General features: G+C 33.3%; 3 protein-coding genes and 1 non-coding gene across 4 annotated transcripts; 2 read left to right on the forward strand and 2 right to left on the reverse strand.

Moving 5' to 3' along the window:
- Positions 1–1,116: 1,116 nt before the first annotated feature.
- On the reverse strand, positions 1,117–1,734 carry LOC106305592 (CASP-like protein ARALYDRAFT_485429). The gene is made up of 3 exons (XM_013741948.1): positions 1,604–1,734; positions 1,399–1,531; positions 1,117–1,317 (listed from the first exon to the last, which is right to left on the reverse strand). Exons 1-3 carry the CDS (start codon positions 1,732–1,734, stop codon positions 1,117–1,119), a joined length of 465 nt encoding a protein of 154 aa, XP_013597402.1.
- Positions 1,735–5,020: 3,286 nt separating this feature from the next.
- LOC106303939 (cold-regulated 413 plasma membrane protein 2-like) lies at positions 5,021–6,496 on the reverse strand. Its single transcript, XM_013740300.1, has 4 exons — positions 6,140–6,496; positions 5,843–5,950; positions 5,677–5,747; positions 5,021–5,542 (listed from the first exon to the last, which is right to left on the reverse strand). Exons 1-4 carry the CDS (start codon positions 6,313–6,315, stop codon positions 5,286–5,288), a joined length of 612 nt encoding a protein of 203 aa, XP_013595754.1. The 5' UTR covers positions 6,316–6,496; the 3' UTR covers positions 5,021–5,285.
- Positions 6,497–8,157: 1,661 nt separating this feature from the next.
- TRNAV-UAC lies at positions 8,158–8,230 on the forward strand. The gene has a single exon. It is a non-coding gene; the product is annotated as a tRNA-Val (tRNA).
- A 1,259-nt stretch (positions 8,231–9,489) lies between these two features.
- Positions 9,490–12,393, forward strand: LOC106303852 (AP-3 complex subunit sigma). The gene is made up of 8 exons (XM_013740194.1): positions 9,490–9,644; positions 9,727–9,769; positions 9,855–9,916; positions 10,019–10,115; positions 10,369–10,439; positions 10,524–10,615; positions 10,695–12,054; positions 12,244–12,393. The coding sequence occupies exons 1-7, from the start codon at positions 9,576–9,578 to the stop codon at positions 10,762–10,764; spliced, it is 504 nt and encodes a 167-aa protein (XP_013595648.1). The 5' UTR covers positions 9,490–9,575; the 3' UTR covers positions 10,765–12,054; positions 12,244–12,393.
- The last annotated feature ends 449 nt before the right edge of the window (positions 12,394–12,842 follow it).

Consider the following 12,842-nt stretch of genomic DNA (forward strand, 5'->3'; position numbering starts at 1 on the left):
TGTTGAAAACTATTCAATTTTATTATATCTTAATTTATTACTTACAACTGTTTATAATTACATGATTTTAATTTTTCATTTGTCAAAATATTTTTTAAAAAATTTATAAATTATTTTCAAGATCAACTACACCAGACGACTTCCACCTTCTCAGACGACTCATGCGACTTACTGCGGCTATATTCGTAAAAATGGCTTGTGTTTTTTTGTTTGGTCACAAGGGGTTGGCTGTAATTTCACAAGGCTTTTAGGTTAGTTTTGCATTTGATTCAAGTTTGAGTATACTTTTGCAATCAAAGTCAAGTTTTGAGTCATATTTGGTAAATCTCCCAAATTTCATTGGTGGAAAGTTATTGAAAATTGTATAATAAGTAAAAAATAAATTAAATTATAAACATTTATTAAATTCTTAATAAATGTGCATATTCTAAAAAATCTTACTTTCGGGAACATAGAGAGTATCAAATACAAAAAGATTAGATGAGCTGATTTTGTTTTCAATTAATGCAATTATGAGTCTACAAAAAAAAGATTTTATTACATAAGTTTAAAAATGATTCTATAGGACGGATCAGATAATACAGTCATACATGAATCCTCATAAAGCATGTAGGTCGGCTATTGAATCATTTGTAATATTACTCATTATTTGAGTTAACATAATTATCTATCGTTGAAAAAATACATAAGTTTAATGAATGATTTTAAAAGAAAAAGGTAAGAAAAACTCTATTTTAAGAGTTTTCTATTTTTATAAACAACTGATAAGATTCAACTGTGAAGTACGTGTGTATTATTATATACACAGGTAAGATATTTAAATTTATTTCACAGTAAAACATTAAAGGGCTAAGACCACCATTAACCCTAGCACCTCAAGTGGGGTGTTTATTTTTTTTTTTTTTCTGTTTAAAAAAAAAAAATAAAAACGAACCAATTGCGGACCACCACGTGTCAGTGGGATCTACGAACCAAGCAGCGACGCCTAATCAGGCATTTTAAACACTCTTCTTGTTTTATGGTGGGTTCCACCAAGAAGCACTCCATCAAGCGCTTGCGTTGATGGTGCTCTAAGGTTCTAGAGTAAAAAAATAAAATGTACATGCATGTGCTATGTCAATGGAATAGTGAATATAAGCTCCAAAGATTGAAAATAGCTGAATCAAGAAACAGAGCCCAGCACAAGAAGGCCAATAAAGCTGAGACTTGGTATTTGATACATCTGTTATCTCCGCACATGGGTGCATCAATAGACAAAAGCATTTCGGTTGCACTGGCTGCACCACAAGCCCCACTCAGAGAAAGAAACGACAGTACCTGTTACATATATATAGAGAGAATAAGCATAACGTGCAGCGTTTTGAGGGGAGATACAGAAACTCTTTCGCATTTGCTTACAACATCACCGGCGAGAACTATGGATAGAACTCTAGGTTTGTGAGGAAGTTGTTTCATTAAGACAGAGTATGTATCGGCCAACGTGTGTAAGATACTCCAGAGAATTACATAAGCCATTACAACCGCCAGATAGCTTAAGAAAGAGAGACAAGAAAGATCAAAAAATCAAATCTCTTTATGAGCTGATGCAAATTAACATATTTACCAGAAGGTCGTGACTTCATTGAAATCGTAATCCAAGCACATGGAGATCAGAGAAGTTGAAGAGAAACCGAGTTGGAAGATACGGAGAGCGAAACTAACGCTGGTGCCAAACGATCCAGGCACACGCTCCATCTGATTACTAAGTGAAATTTTAAACCAAAATGTTATATTGACAAATGCTATGTGTGCTAGTTCCAATCAACAAACGTAGTCCAATCATATGACCAAATAAAAAAAAACTAGTCAACTTCAAATTAATTATAAGAAGAAAATGCGAGGTAAATTAGTCATACTAATCAATAATACTGGAACATACCATCACTCCAATGCACCACATCTTTTCTTTCATCATAAATAAAGGAAAATAATTTAACAAATTGTTACAAAATAAATATTTTTCTCATTTTCATGATGAATGTTGTAACAAATACGTAAATTATAAATTGTTGTAACAATTCGCAGCAAAAAAATATTGTTGTAACAACTACATAAATAACTCAATCTTCGTCATCTCGTACAGTCACATGTTATAAAGTAGAAAACTTAACGTATCAAATTAATTAATCATATACCCAGGGGCGGAGGTAAAGATTGTTCTATTGATTAGGAGAATATATGCTAAAACAAAGGGGGCATACTGAATTTATTCAATGCTTTACATGCAATTTAAAAAAAGTTGTTGGGCGCAGTCGCAGATGCCCCTTCTCACACAAGCATTTTCGAACATAGTCTATTTACCGAACATTTTCATTAGTACAAAGAAGGGTTTCAATACAGATTTACAAGGAAATCGTCGGCCTTGGTTATTATCCGAAACTCCATAATCATCGTCTGATGATAAATACATAACTCAATCAAAATAGACAATACTATATAAGAATAAGGCTTCCAGGCGAGTGGAAGTTCAATTCTTTATTGGGCTCAATTTTCAGGGCTTCTCCGTGCATCATCTCTATTATTAAAAAAAAGTAACATTAAAAAATATCATAAATTTTTTTAACTTATTTACACTTCTATACCATTGAAAATTAAATTAACTATTTTAATTCTTGTCTTTTCCAATTAAATTAATGAGTTTTTATTAATCTCTATTATTAAAAAAAAAGTACCATTAAAAAATACCATAAATTTTCTAACTTATTTACACTTGTATGCCATTGAAAATTAAATTACCTATTTTAATTCTTGTCTTTTCCAGCTAAATTAATGAGTTTTTCTTAATCAAATTTAAACTTAATCTCATTAAATAAACCTACCTATTTTAATACTTATTTTTTCATTTAAATTAATGAGTTTTCATTGATCAAATTTAAACTTAATGTCATTAAATGAACCTAAAAATATATCATATTTAACGTAGCTTATTACGTACGAGTACGGCCCAATAATGAACTTGAATTTTATTTTTACGAAAACGTGAATCAGTTGACTTATATAATATTTAAAATATATTAACTACAATATAACAAATGCATATAACCTACATATATTTTAGTTTGAAATGATCATAATCAAGTTTTATATAGTCAACTTACATCATGCATCAATCGATGTACAATATTCAAACCACCTATAGTTTTCGTTTTCTTTATAGTATGTATCAACCAACCAATCATCCTATTGATTTTCTAAGCTTTATAAAAAAAACAAATCAATAAATACAAACTCAAAATCCAATATCTTCTATTGAACATAATATTTTTCATATGTACCTATTAAATATAGAAACTGTAACCATAATTACACTATTATTAGAATAAATTTGATTTCAATCAATTGATCTATTACTTTGGTAATTGATTTGCTTGCAGAAGAGAAAACAATACATTTAAAATTTATAAGAGTATAAAGATATAGAGATTCCAACCAATTGCCTATATTTACGTATGATTTCCGCATAATAAGCTTCAAATTAAACATTAAAAAGATAGAAAGATTTTTTTTAATCTTTTACCGACACAAACTTAAACAAAACGAAGAGTTAAATGTAATTTTTTTTTGTTACACTTCCTGAAAAAAAAACGATTACAACATGAGCTATCATAATATGGTCTTTTAACATATTAATGTTATGAATAGACATTTAATAATTATCTTGACGAAAAACAAAAACTATAAATATTTATTATTAATAAAATTATGAAATTATTTACAATTTGATAACTAATTCGTCGCCATTTTTTATATATTAAATTTTTCATAGAAGTTTAAAAATCATTTTATTTTCTTTAAGCAATGTATAACTAATTATAATCCTTTATACCATACTAATTCATAATATAATATTTCTTCATATTTTACATTAATAACCATTGTTTTTATATATAGTTTACAATTTTCTAATTATGTCTATTTGTTCAATTTTTTATATGATATCAAATATTCATTGTAAATAATTCATTGTAAATAGATGGTTTAAGATGCCAAAAAAATATTTACTTAGATGAATATAATACATCAAATATTACAAATACATTATTTAGTTGAATAAATAATCAAAAGCCAAAAATTCAAATCCGCACTGTCATGCGGATCAGGCGTAGTTTAATTTAAATTATCACTGTTAAGGGTTGTGTACATTATCACAGTCATGCCTCGAATACGATCATCCAATCGATAAATGATGTTTTGATTCATATTTAATAACAAAAACGATTTCAACTATTCAATTAAAGAATAATAGTTTTTGACTAAATAAAAAACTGAAGAAACAGAAAAAAGGCACTCAGAATGAGTAGGAGGTTTTGATTCATCAGAAAATCAGATGACAATAAACAATCCTCATCATGCCTCTGCTCCTATTCCTTTGAAAAATCACAATACATATACCTTTGAAACCATTTTGAAGACAAATCTAATAGACAGAAAAAATCAAAATCAAAATCAAAATTAAAAAGGATTCCTCTCAGACAAATGCCTCGTTTGTCCCCACGATTTAAAGAATGGATTGATCGGACTCGTCATCTATGTTTTGTTCATCACTGAGAAATCCTTTTCAGACTCTCATTAAATCCAAGAATAAGTAAGATAATAAACCAAAACAAAGTAAAGAGGTATGAACTCGAAAAAACATATAAGTAAATTTTGAAATCAATACGATATAGACAAACATCTAAAGAAGACATAGCAGAGAATGAGATTCTAATTGGGGTTGAGCTATAAGATAGGTGATGAATTATGCTTGAAATCGGCGGAGATTGAGTATTTATAAAAGAAGCCGAACTAGGTTATTAGGGTTTTAGGAAGTCCCCTACATGAAAACGACATGTAGTCTTTGTTTAAATTGAACAGCGTGTAGTTCTCTTAACGATAGACAACCGACATGAAAGCTAGCCCTGAGTTCTGAAACAGCGTGTAGTTCATTCTCTTTTTTGGATACAAAAACGACAAACATTCCACGGCTGGATATACGAAACGGTATACATAGTCAATTTACACAGAAGAAATTCGGAGCTTAAAGCCTTATTACTTAAACAGTTCTTATTACAATAGACAAACAGATAGTTTTTTTTTTCTTTACAAATAGTTGTAAAAATGAGATTTTTTTTTTCTTTTAAATATATGGAACATTGATTGAGCTTTAGATAGTAACAGAAGCAGAGCAAAGAGCTTTTGCCCGGTGCTTCACGGAGTTTATTGGACAGAGACATATACAGCTTGGGGGATATGGAAGAGGCAGATGTCTATTTTAAGACACGAACGATTAGAGCCCAAACAGGGTAGACCAGAATAAGGATGATCCCTAGAGTGTTTGATACACCACGGGGCTGCGTGAACGAATGCCTGAACCCACCCGAGACTCGGATATGTTCTTGAAGAAGGTAACAGCCTATGAAAAGACTGATGATAGAGCCAATCCAGGTTCCACGTATATGGTGAGCTAGAAAGTGAGGAGATACCACTAGCAGAAGGATCAGAGAACCAGGCATCTCTAGCCAATCTATAAAGTACCACCAAACAAACAAAAAAAGTGTGAGACTTTAAATATTGTTTCAGCTATTTATAACAATAAACACCACAGCAAGGAAGACAACAATACACAAAGATGTAAATGAAGAGTGATAGGACCATCACCTGGGAAATGTTTTGGGAAGAAAAGTCTGAGTACAACTGCAACGAAAGCAATCCATTTCCCAACGTCTCCACTGATAACAGAGAGGGAAAACTTTCACTTTAAAACCAATGCAAACTATAGACTTGAGTGTTGTGTAAGAACATGTTGTGAGATTTTTTTATTTACCTAAGGAAGTTGAAAAGCACACCAGGAAGGCTAAGGAAGATGTATGGTATCAAGAGTGATGTTAGCATCTTGCTTCTCCAATTTGTACGATCCAATATCAACAAGTAACTGCATCAACAAAAAAAAACACAGAATCTCTAAAAACAGAGTAACAAAGCATCAATCATCTCGATCTCAAATTTCCCAACTTTCGATCGACCCAACATTAAAAAAGCTACGCAAACGTCGAATATCGAAAAACCCACAAAGAAAAATCAAATATTTCGTTAGAAACACCAAACAGGAGAGAACACTCACATGGCAGCGAAGCAAGCCAACCATTTGACGAAAGAAACATCAAAGGCTGCTCCACCAAGCTTGGTCACATCGCTTAAGAGTTTCTTGGCAGCGATCTTAAGCTCCTCCACGTCGGAATTGACCAGAGCAACCGTGTCGACGTCGGTCTTCATCGCTAGGTAATCCACACGCCCCATTACTTTCTTCTTTCCTCAGCTGAATAATCGATCTTCGTATTTATGCGAAAGACAATAATTTCGAGGTTTTTAAATTTTATTCTTCGATAAATTATTCCTCCAGCCTATCTATCACTATCAGATCGTCTTCTCTGCTTTTCAACTTGCTTTTCCTTCTCTTGTTCTCATAAATAGTTCTCTTGTTTACCGATTATGGTAACTGATGTGTCCTTCGCTGGTTGATTAATATACTAGGGAGAAAGGTTAGACAGCCACGTGTCAGACTTATCATTCGATTTGACCTATTCCTTTGGTTTCCGCGTTCTCAAGCACAATGTCTTTTTTTTTTTTTCGAAAAGGAAGGATTAAACCCGGGTCTATTAAAGACACAGACCTAATCTCTGGGTGGGAGGTGCAACCCACGGATGGATCCTTTCTCGGGTATTCAAATGGGCCGTAAGCATGAGCCCATATCCGCGTGGCCACATGTGGAGCTAATAATTTCGCACTAGAGGGGAATCGATCCCTGGCCTGGACTAACAGGGCAATTCCTCCTTTAGTGGAAACTACTGTTTGTTTTGGTTTTGGTTTTGGTTTTGGTTTGGTATCCTCAATTATTTTAGAGTAAACGTGAAAAATAAAATAATAAGAGGCATGATTTTATGAGATTTCTTTTATTTATACAATTAATAAATCTGAAACATTAAAAGTTTATTCCATGTGATAGCTCATTACTGTGAGGCTCGACGAATTTATTTGAGGGCTATTTATTTTGCAGCTTAAAACAGCAAGTTTGAATAGAATAGAATGGATAATGATCAACACCAAACCATTTCGCAGTCAATCGATTACTTAACAATCTGAGATCGATGGAGTAAGTTGTAACACATGCGCTCTAAATATGCAGAATAACTAGATTGAAATAGACAATATAAAAAACTTATTATCTGGGAATCACGACACTACAAGTGCAATAGAATATTTTGAAATATTTTCTTCTAGTTGTTTTACTTTTTAGCTTTGTTCTTTGTACTTATTACATTCGTTGTTAATATTAGTTCAATTCAAACAAATTATCTTGTTAGAAATATACTCAGAATTTTCCACTTTTTTTCTAACTCTAACACTTGTTCTATAAAATGTGGGTTTTAGTTCCTCCAAGCACATTTTTCATAATTTTAAAGTTATGGTATAATAAAGTACCTAATAAATATCTCATAAAAAAATTAAAATATCATAAACTATTATATTGAATATTTTTAAATATAAGAAATTCAATTCAAAATATCTCAAATGAAACGTTTTATGATTTTACAAATATTAATGTTTTTATATATACAATTAAATTTGAGTTTGATAGCCAGTATTATCAACTTGATGTTTTTTATTCGCAAGTGGATTAATCTGTTCATTCCGTTGCAATAATTTTTTTGTCAACTTAATGCATTTATTGATTACTTATCTCTGCATCCATCTTCTATCAAAAAGTGTGGACAGCTATCAAATATACATCATAAAGGGGACAAAAATTGTTTCTCTAGCTAATTTATCTGCACATCTACGACTGTATGTATATTTTTGTTGATACGAACATTGTTGTCATTCACGAATTACTTTGTTATAAGGTTGTGCACCTTTAAATTTCATCTTTCTGATACCCAAAGACGAAGAAGCATGCATTCCCCATAACAAGGTTGTGCACTTTACCTCCAAAAACTTTCCTTGTCCATCTTCGCCAACACTTCTTTCACGTCCATGCATTTTCTTTCTAGCATAAGTATATAACGCTACGTATCTTCTCTCTCTACCTCCGATATTCATGGAGGCGACCATTATTGACAAACATCAGCATCATAAACGTCAGGTGCTGTGGTGTAGTGGTTATCACGTTTGCCTTACACGCAAAAGGTCTCCAGTTCGATCCTGGGCAGCACCAGTTTTAAACATTAGAAAACCTTTTTTATCCATGTTATCAAGAAAGTTGGTGCATCTCTCCACAATATTATGGTAATAATGTTTTGTTGATGTGCATGTAACTTGGGATGAGCAGATCGCGTGCTTCTCCAAATGCGATCCACTCTTCTTATCCAGAATGGTGCGGCATCTGTGGGAGGTTCTCCAAACACAAAATGTCAGTTTAGTGTTTTAAGAAAACTCTGACAGTCCAACGAAGAAGTTGTTTAGATTCAGCAGACCTTATGGAGATGATTATCATATCATCTACTTCGATTATCATTTCACTAGATAATCATGATACTAATAAGTAAAAAGTCTCTCATATTTTGCGTTCAGTAGTTTCTTTTTCAACTTCTGTATGTGAATGCAAATGATTAGTTAGAATATTAATAAAAATACTTTGTAAAATCTTGAAACATTCATTGACTTTAATGCGGAAGCAAAGATACAGTTGGATTGGTTTATTGTTTTTGTTTGTGCATATGCTCTATCAATCATGCCTACAAAGTTTGTTGGTACAAAGACATTCTTACTCAAGAATTTTTCATATCAATCATGCTTAAAAGATAATTCATTTATTCTTCCAGCTATCCAACTTTTCTGAGTGAAAAGTTCATTTATACTGATTAGAAACTAACAAATTGTGTGCTCATAGGCTAGATGACAAAACAATTAGCTAAATCAAATAAATCGTTAATTAAACTAAACAAGAATTTGTCAGTGAAACAAAAGCTCACCTGAATGATTTTACCACAACCACCAAAGTAGCTTCCATGTAACAGTTCAATACAAAATCTACATGACTAGGACATGATATGTGTGATTGATGCAGACAGGTCAAGCACTGACTGATATCAACGGTTGTAAGAGTTTGTCTTCTATATTGGGTGATTCAAACAACTTAACCAAAGAGTTTGTTGGCACAATATCAAGATTAGTCTACTGAGTACACCACGCCATACTGGATTTGGTGGGGGGTTTTTTTTCTTAATTACTTTGGTTTAGATTCATATTCCAGATACAACTCTTACCACTAAATGACATATAATTTTATAATGAGGCCTAAGATAATAAATAACCTCATCTTTGTTTAGTCTTAACATTAACAACTCTGTTGGCAACAAAAATAGACACGTGGAAGTTTCTCATTGTGGGAAAGACTCTAAATCAGTCAGAAGGTTAGAGGTAAGATCATGAAAGTGACGACACGTGGAAGTTTTCCAATTAGTTACGAAAGCCTCCGAGTAAAACAGAAGGTTAGAGGAGGAGTTCATCATCAAGGTCCAAACGAGATCGGAGTCTTGGGAGTTTCAGGGATTGTGAAGATGATAAAGGCAGTGATGATGATGAACACACAAGGCAAGCCACGCCTAGCCAAATTCTACGACTTCTTGGTCCGGTGCTTAGTTCTTAATTTTTCATAATTGGATCTCTCTCTACTACGACCGATTCTCAGATTTGGATTTTTGGATTTAGCCTGTAGAGAAGCAACAAGAGCTCATCCGCAGCGTGTTTTCAGGTTTTGAAAATTATTTTCCCAGATTCCGATCAACAATCACCTCGATCGATCGTGTGTTATTTATTTATCGATCATGTGTTGACAGTGTTGAGCAGCAGACCTGAGAACGTAAGCAACTTTCTGGAGATTGATTCATTGTTTGGTCCGGTAATGCAATGCCTTCTTCATCAATTTAATTTAAAAAAATATATATATATCAAAAACTTTGTGCTATGTATTTGTTGATGTTTGAATCATTTTGGTTTGCAGGATTCACGGCTTGTGTACAAACACTATGCTACACTCTACTTTGTGCTTGTATTTGATGGATCAGAAAATGAGCTTGCTATGCTTGATCTCATTCAAGGTACGTTAGTATGTGTATGGATGTTCCTTTACTTTGGATTGACATTGTGTTTTGTCGACAATTAATCAAGTCTCTGTGTAGTTCTTTCAATTTAGTATATACAGAGAATATACTCATGTTAAAACAAAAATATGAATGGTTTTTGCCTATTCTCCTCCTCATTGGTTTGTCCTCTTCAATGCTAGTGAAGAAAAAAATGATTTCATAGTATGATGATAACTTCAGTTTCAGTTTGATTCTCTCGCGTTTGTAGTTCTTGTTGAAACACTGGACAAATGCTTCAGCAATGTTTGTGAACTCGACATTGTCTTCAACTACAGCAAGGTACTGGTATCACGCAGAATACGTGTTAGTACAACAGCCTGGTGCTGCGTTTAGTAGTAGTGATTTGGTTCACAATTGTTGCAGATGCACACAGTTTTAGATGAGATTGTGTTTGGAGGACAGGTACTGGAAACTAGGTCCGATGAAATCATGAAGGCTGTTGAAGAAATATCAAAGTAGTTCCCTCTTCCCCCTCTCCCTCTCTCTCTCTTTTTCTACTGGTGATAAACATATTCACTTTCGGGCATTGTGCAGATTAGAGGCTGCCTCAAACTCGATTTCACTTGTTCCCAAGTCTGTTTCCGGGTGGCGAGGAGGCCGATAGCTTCAAAACTTGCCTGAACCGTGACAGAGAACAATTCAGATTCCAGACTATGTTAAAAATGTTTTTTTTTTCAGGTCTTGAAAAATACTTGATCACACTTTGTAACTCGTTTCATCTTTTTAGTGTTTTTGTTTATATGACATTGTTTTCTCCTCTCGACTCTTGCCCTGCGAGTCCGAGCGTTTAATGTTTGCTTGAAAATGAGAGTCAATGCACCAACGTAAGTGAGTTTCTTCCGTTTAGCGGATCTGCTTTTCCCTTGGGGATTTTGGTGTGTTTTATTTTGTTTCAAATCCATATCTATATTTCGCTATGGCGACAAGAACTTCGTTAGGCGATCTCTTTTTGGTGTGTTATGTTTTTACCCAAACTAGTTCTGCTTTTCACTCATTATCTTCTCCGATTTGGGTTAAAACTATATAAAGTTTATATATCTTGCTTTCCAATCTGTACTTAACTTTATCCCGATGAATATTGGGTTTAGTTGCTTTTTTCATCGCTCACTCTGATTTCTTAATAGGAGAATCAGTCTTCGCTAATATTTCAGGCGTTAAGTGCAAAGTGATGCGTCTCTGAGAGAAAGAAGGAAGAGTTAATGGAGTCTCTAAATCGTGATAGAAGAAGATTCAGAAGAGCAGGCGCTATCATAGGCGGTCTGGCAAAGGATTTTTCTTCTGCTTGTTTTAAGCCTCCATATACTTAATTCCGGTGAATTAAGGTTTTAAATTTGGTATCGGATTACCCATTATTGAGCATCTTTGTTCGAGTGGAATATGACGGAGGAGAGATAGATTTTGAGAGATGACATCGGAGATCTACGGAGGCGACGATCTACACTGTGGCCTAGCTTCTGATCTACGCATGATGGAAGCGTGTCCATGTGATGTGGCTCCAGAAGGATCGACAAGAGCATCATTAACTTAATGATATGCAACTCTCATCTCTTAGTGTTAATTGAATTTCTCTTAGTGTTAATTGAATTAAAAAAAAAAAAATCAAAGCATGGGTTCTGGTTTGTTTCTACTCTTTGTTTGCTAGCTCTGTCTTATGTTATCTTTATTGTGTTTGGTGTTTAGTTATGAAGCGTGTGCTTTTAGAAAAAAACAAGTGTGTGTTTTTAATGACTTTGTTTTGTGATTACTCTGCTTGAATATGTTTCTGGGAAAATCTTTGTTAGGTAGTAGAAGTGCAAGAGGGTATGAGTTTGGAAGGACTTATGTTGTGAGGCCTAAAGGAAAGCACCAAGCTACTATTGTTTTGGTTGCACGGTCTTGGAGACAATGGCTCAAGGTACTATATCGCTCTCTTTCACATGCCCTTGTACTTATACTTATGATCAATGCCCATTTCATAAGTCAAATCATAAAGATAATAATATCATCATGCTTATAAAAGTAATGCCCAAATGAGTTATAAGATATCAAACAAAATTTCAAATTTTCTGAACAACTTCTCACTTTGTCTCCGTTCTCTCTGCAGCTCGTCTCAGCTCTTGGAGAGCCTGCCTCTTCCAAACGTAAGGATCCATAACCACAAACATTTGGAAGTAATTTTCTGTATCACTGAACTCTCATTGAATGGTTTATGATAAACATATATGCTAATGTACAAAAAAATTGATTTGTCCAACTGCTCCCTCACGTCCTGTTTCGCTTCTGGGAGGTTTCCCTTGCAATGCATGTAAGATCATTCAACTTCTAGGCTTCTCTAACACTTTCTCTAATAAATTTTAAGTTTAATAAAAAAACGTTTAATATTTTTTTACAAAAATCTTTAATTAAGAGATTTGCATTGGAGCACATAAAAATTCGTGTCACATTTATTATTTAAAAGTATTAAAAAATAATTAAGAGATCCTAAATTTTTTTGGGATAATGATGCTCTAAATATTTTCGGGAAAGCATCCGAGTGATTCTCTTATTAGGCTTTGTAATACTTTACTTAATGAGTTTCTCTTTGATACTCAAAAATGCAATTTGCCCATTGGGCTAAGATCAATGAAAATAGTCGAAAAAAAAAATGCACCAACGTAAGTGGGCCTGAGAATCGCAATTGTAAAATTGAACTGCGTGCTGTTT

The sequence above is a fragment of the Brassica oleracea genome, chromosome C7 (assembly GCF_000695525.1).
Source record: "Brassica oleracea var. oleracea cultivar TO1000 chromosome C7, BOL, whole genome shotgun sequence".
NCBI classification, from domain to species: Eukaryota; Viridiplantae; Streptophyta; class Magnoliopsida; order Brassicales; family Brassicaceae; genus Brassica; species Brassica oleracea.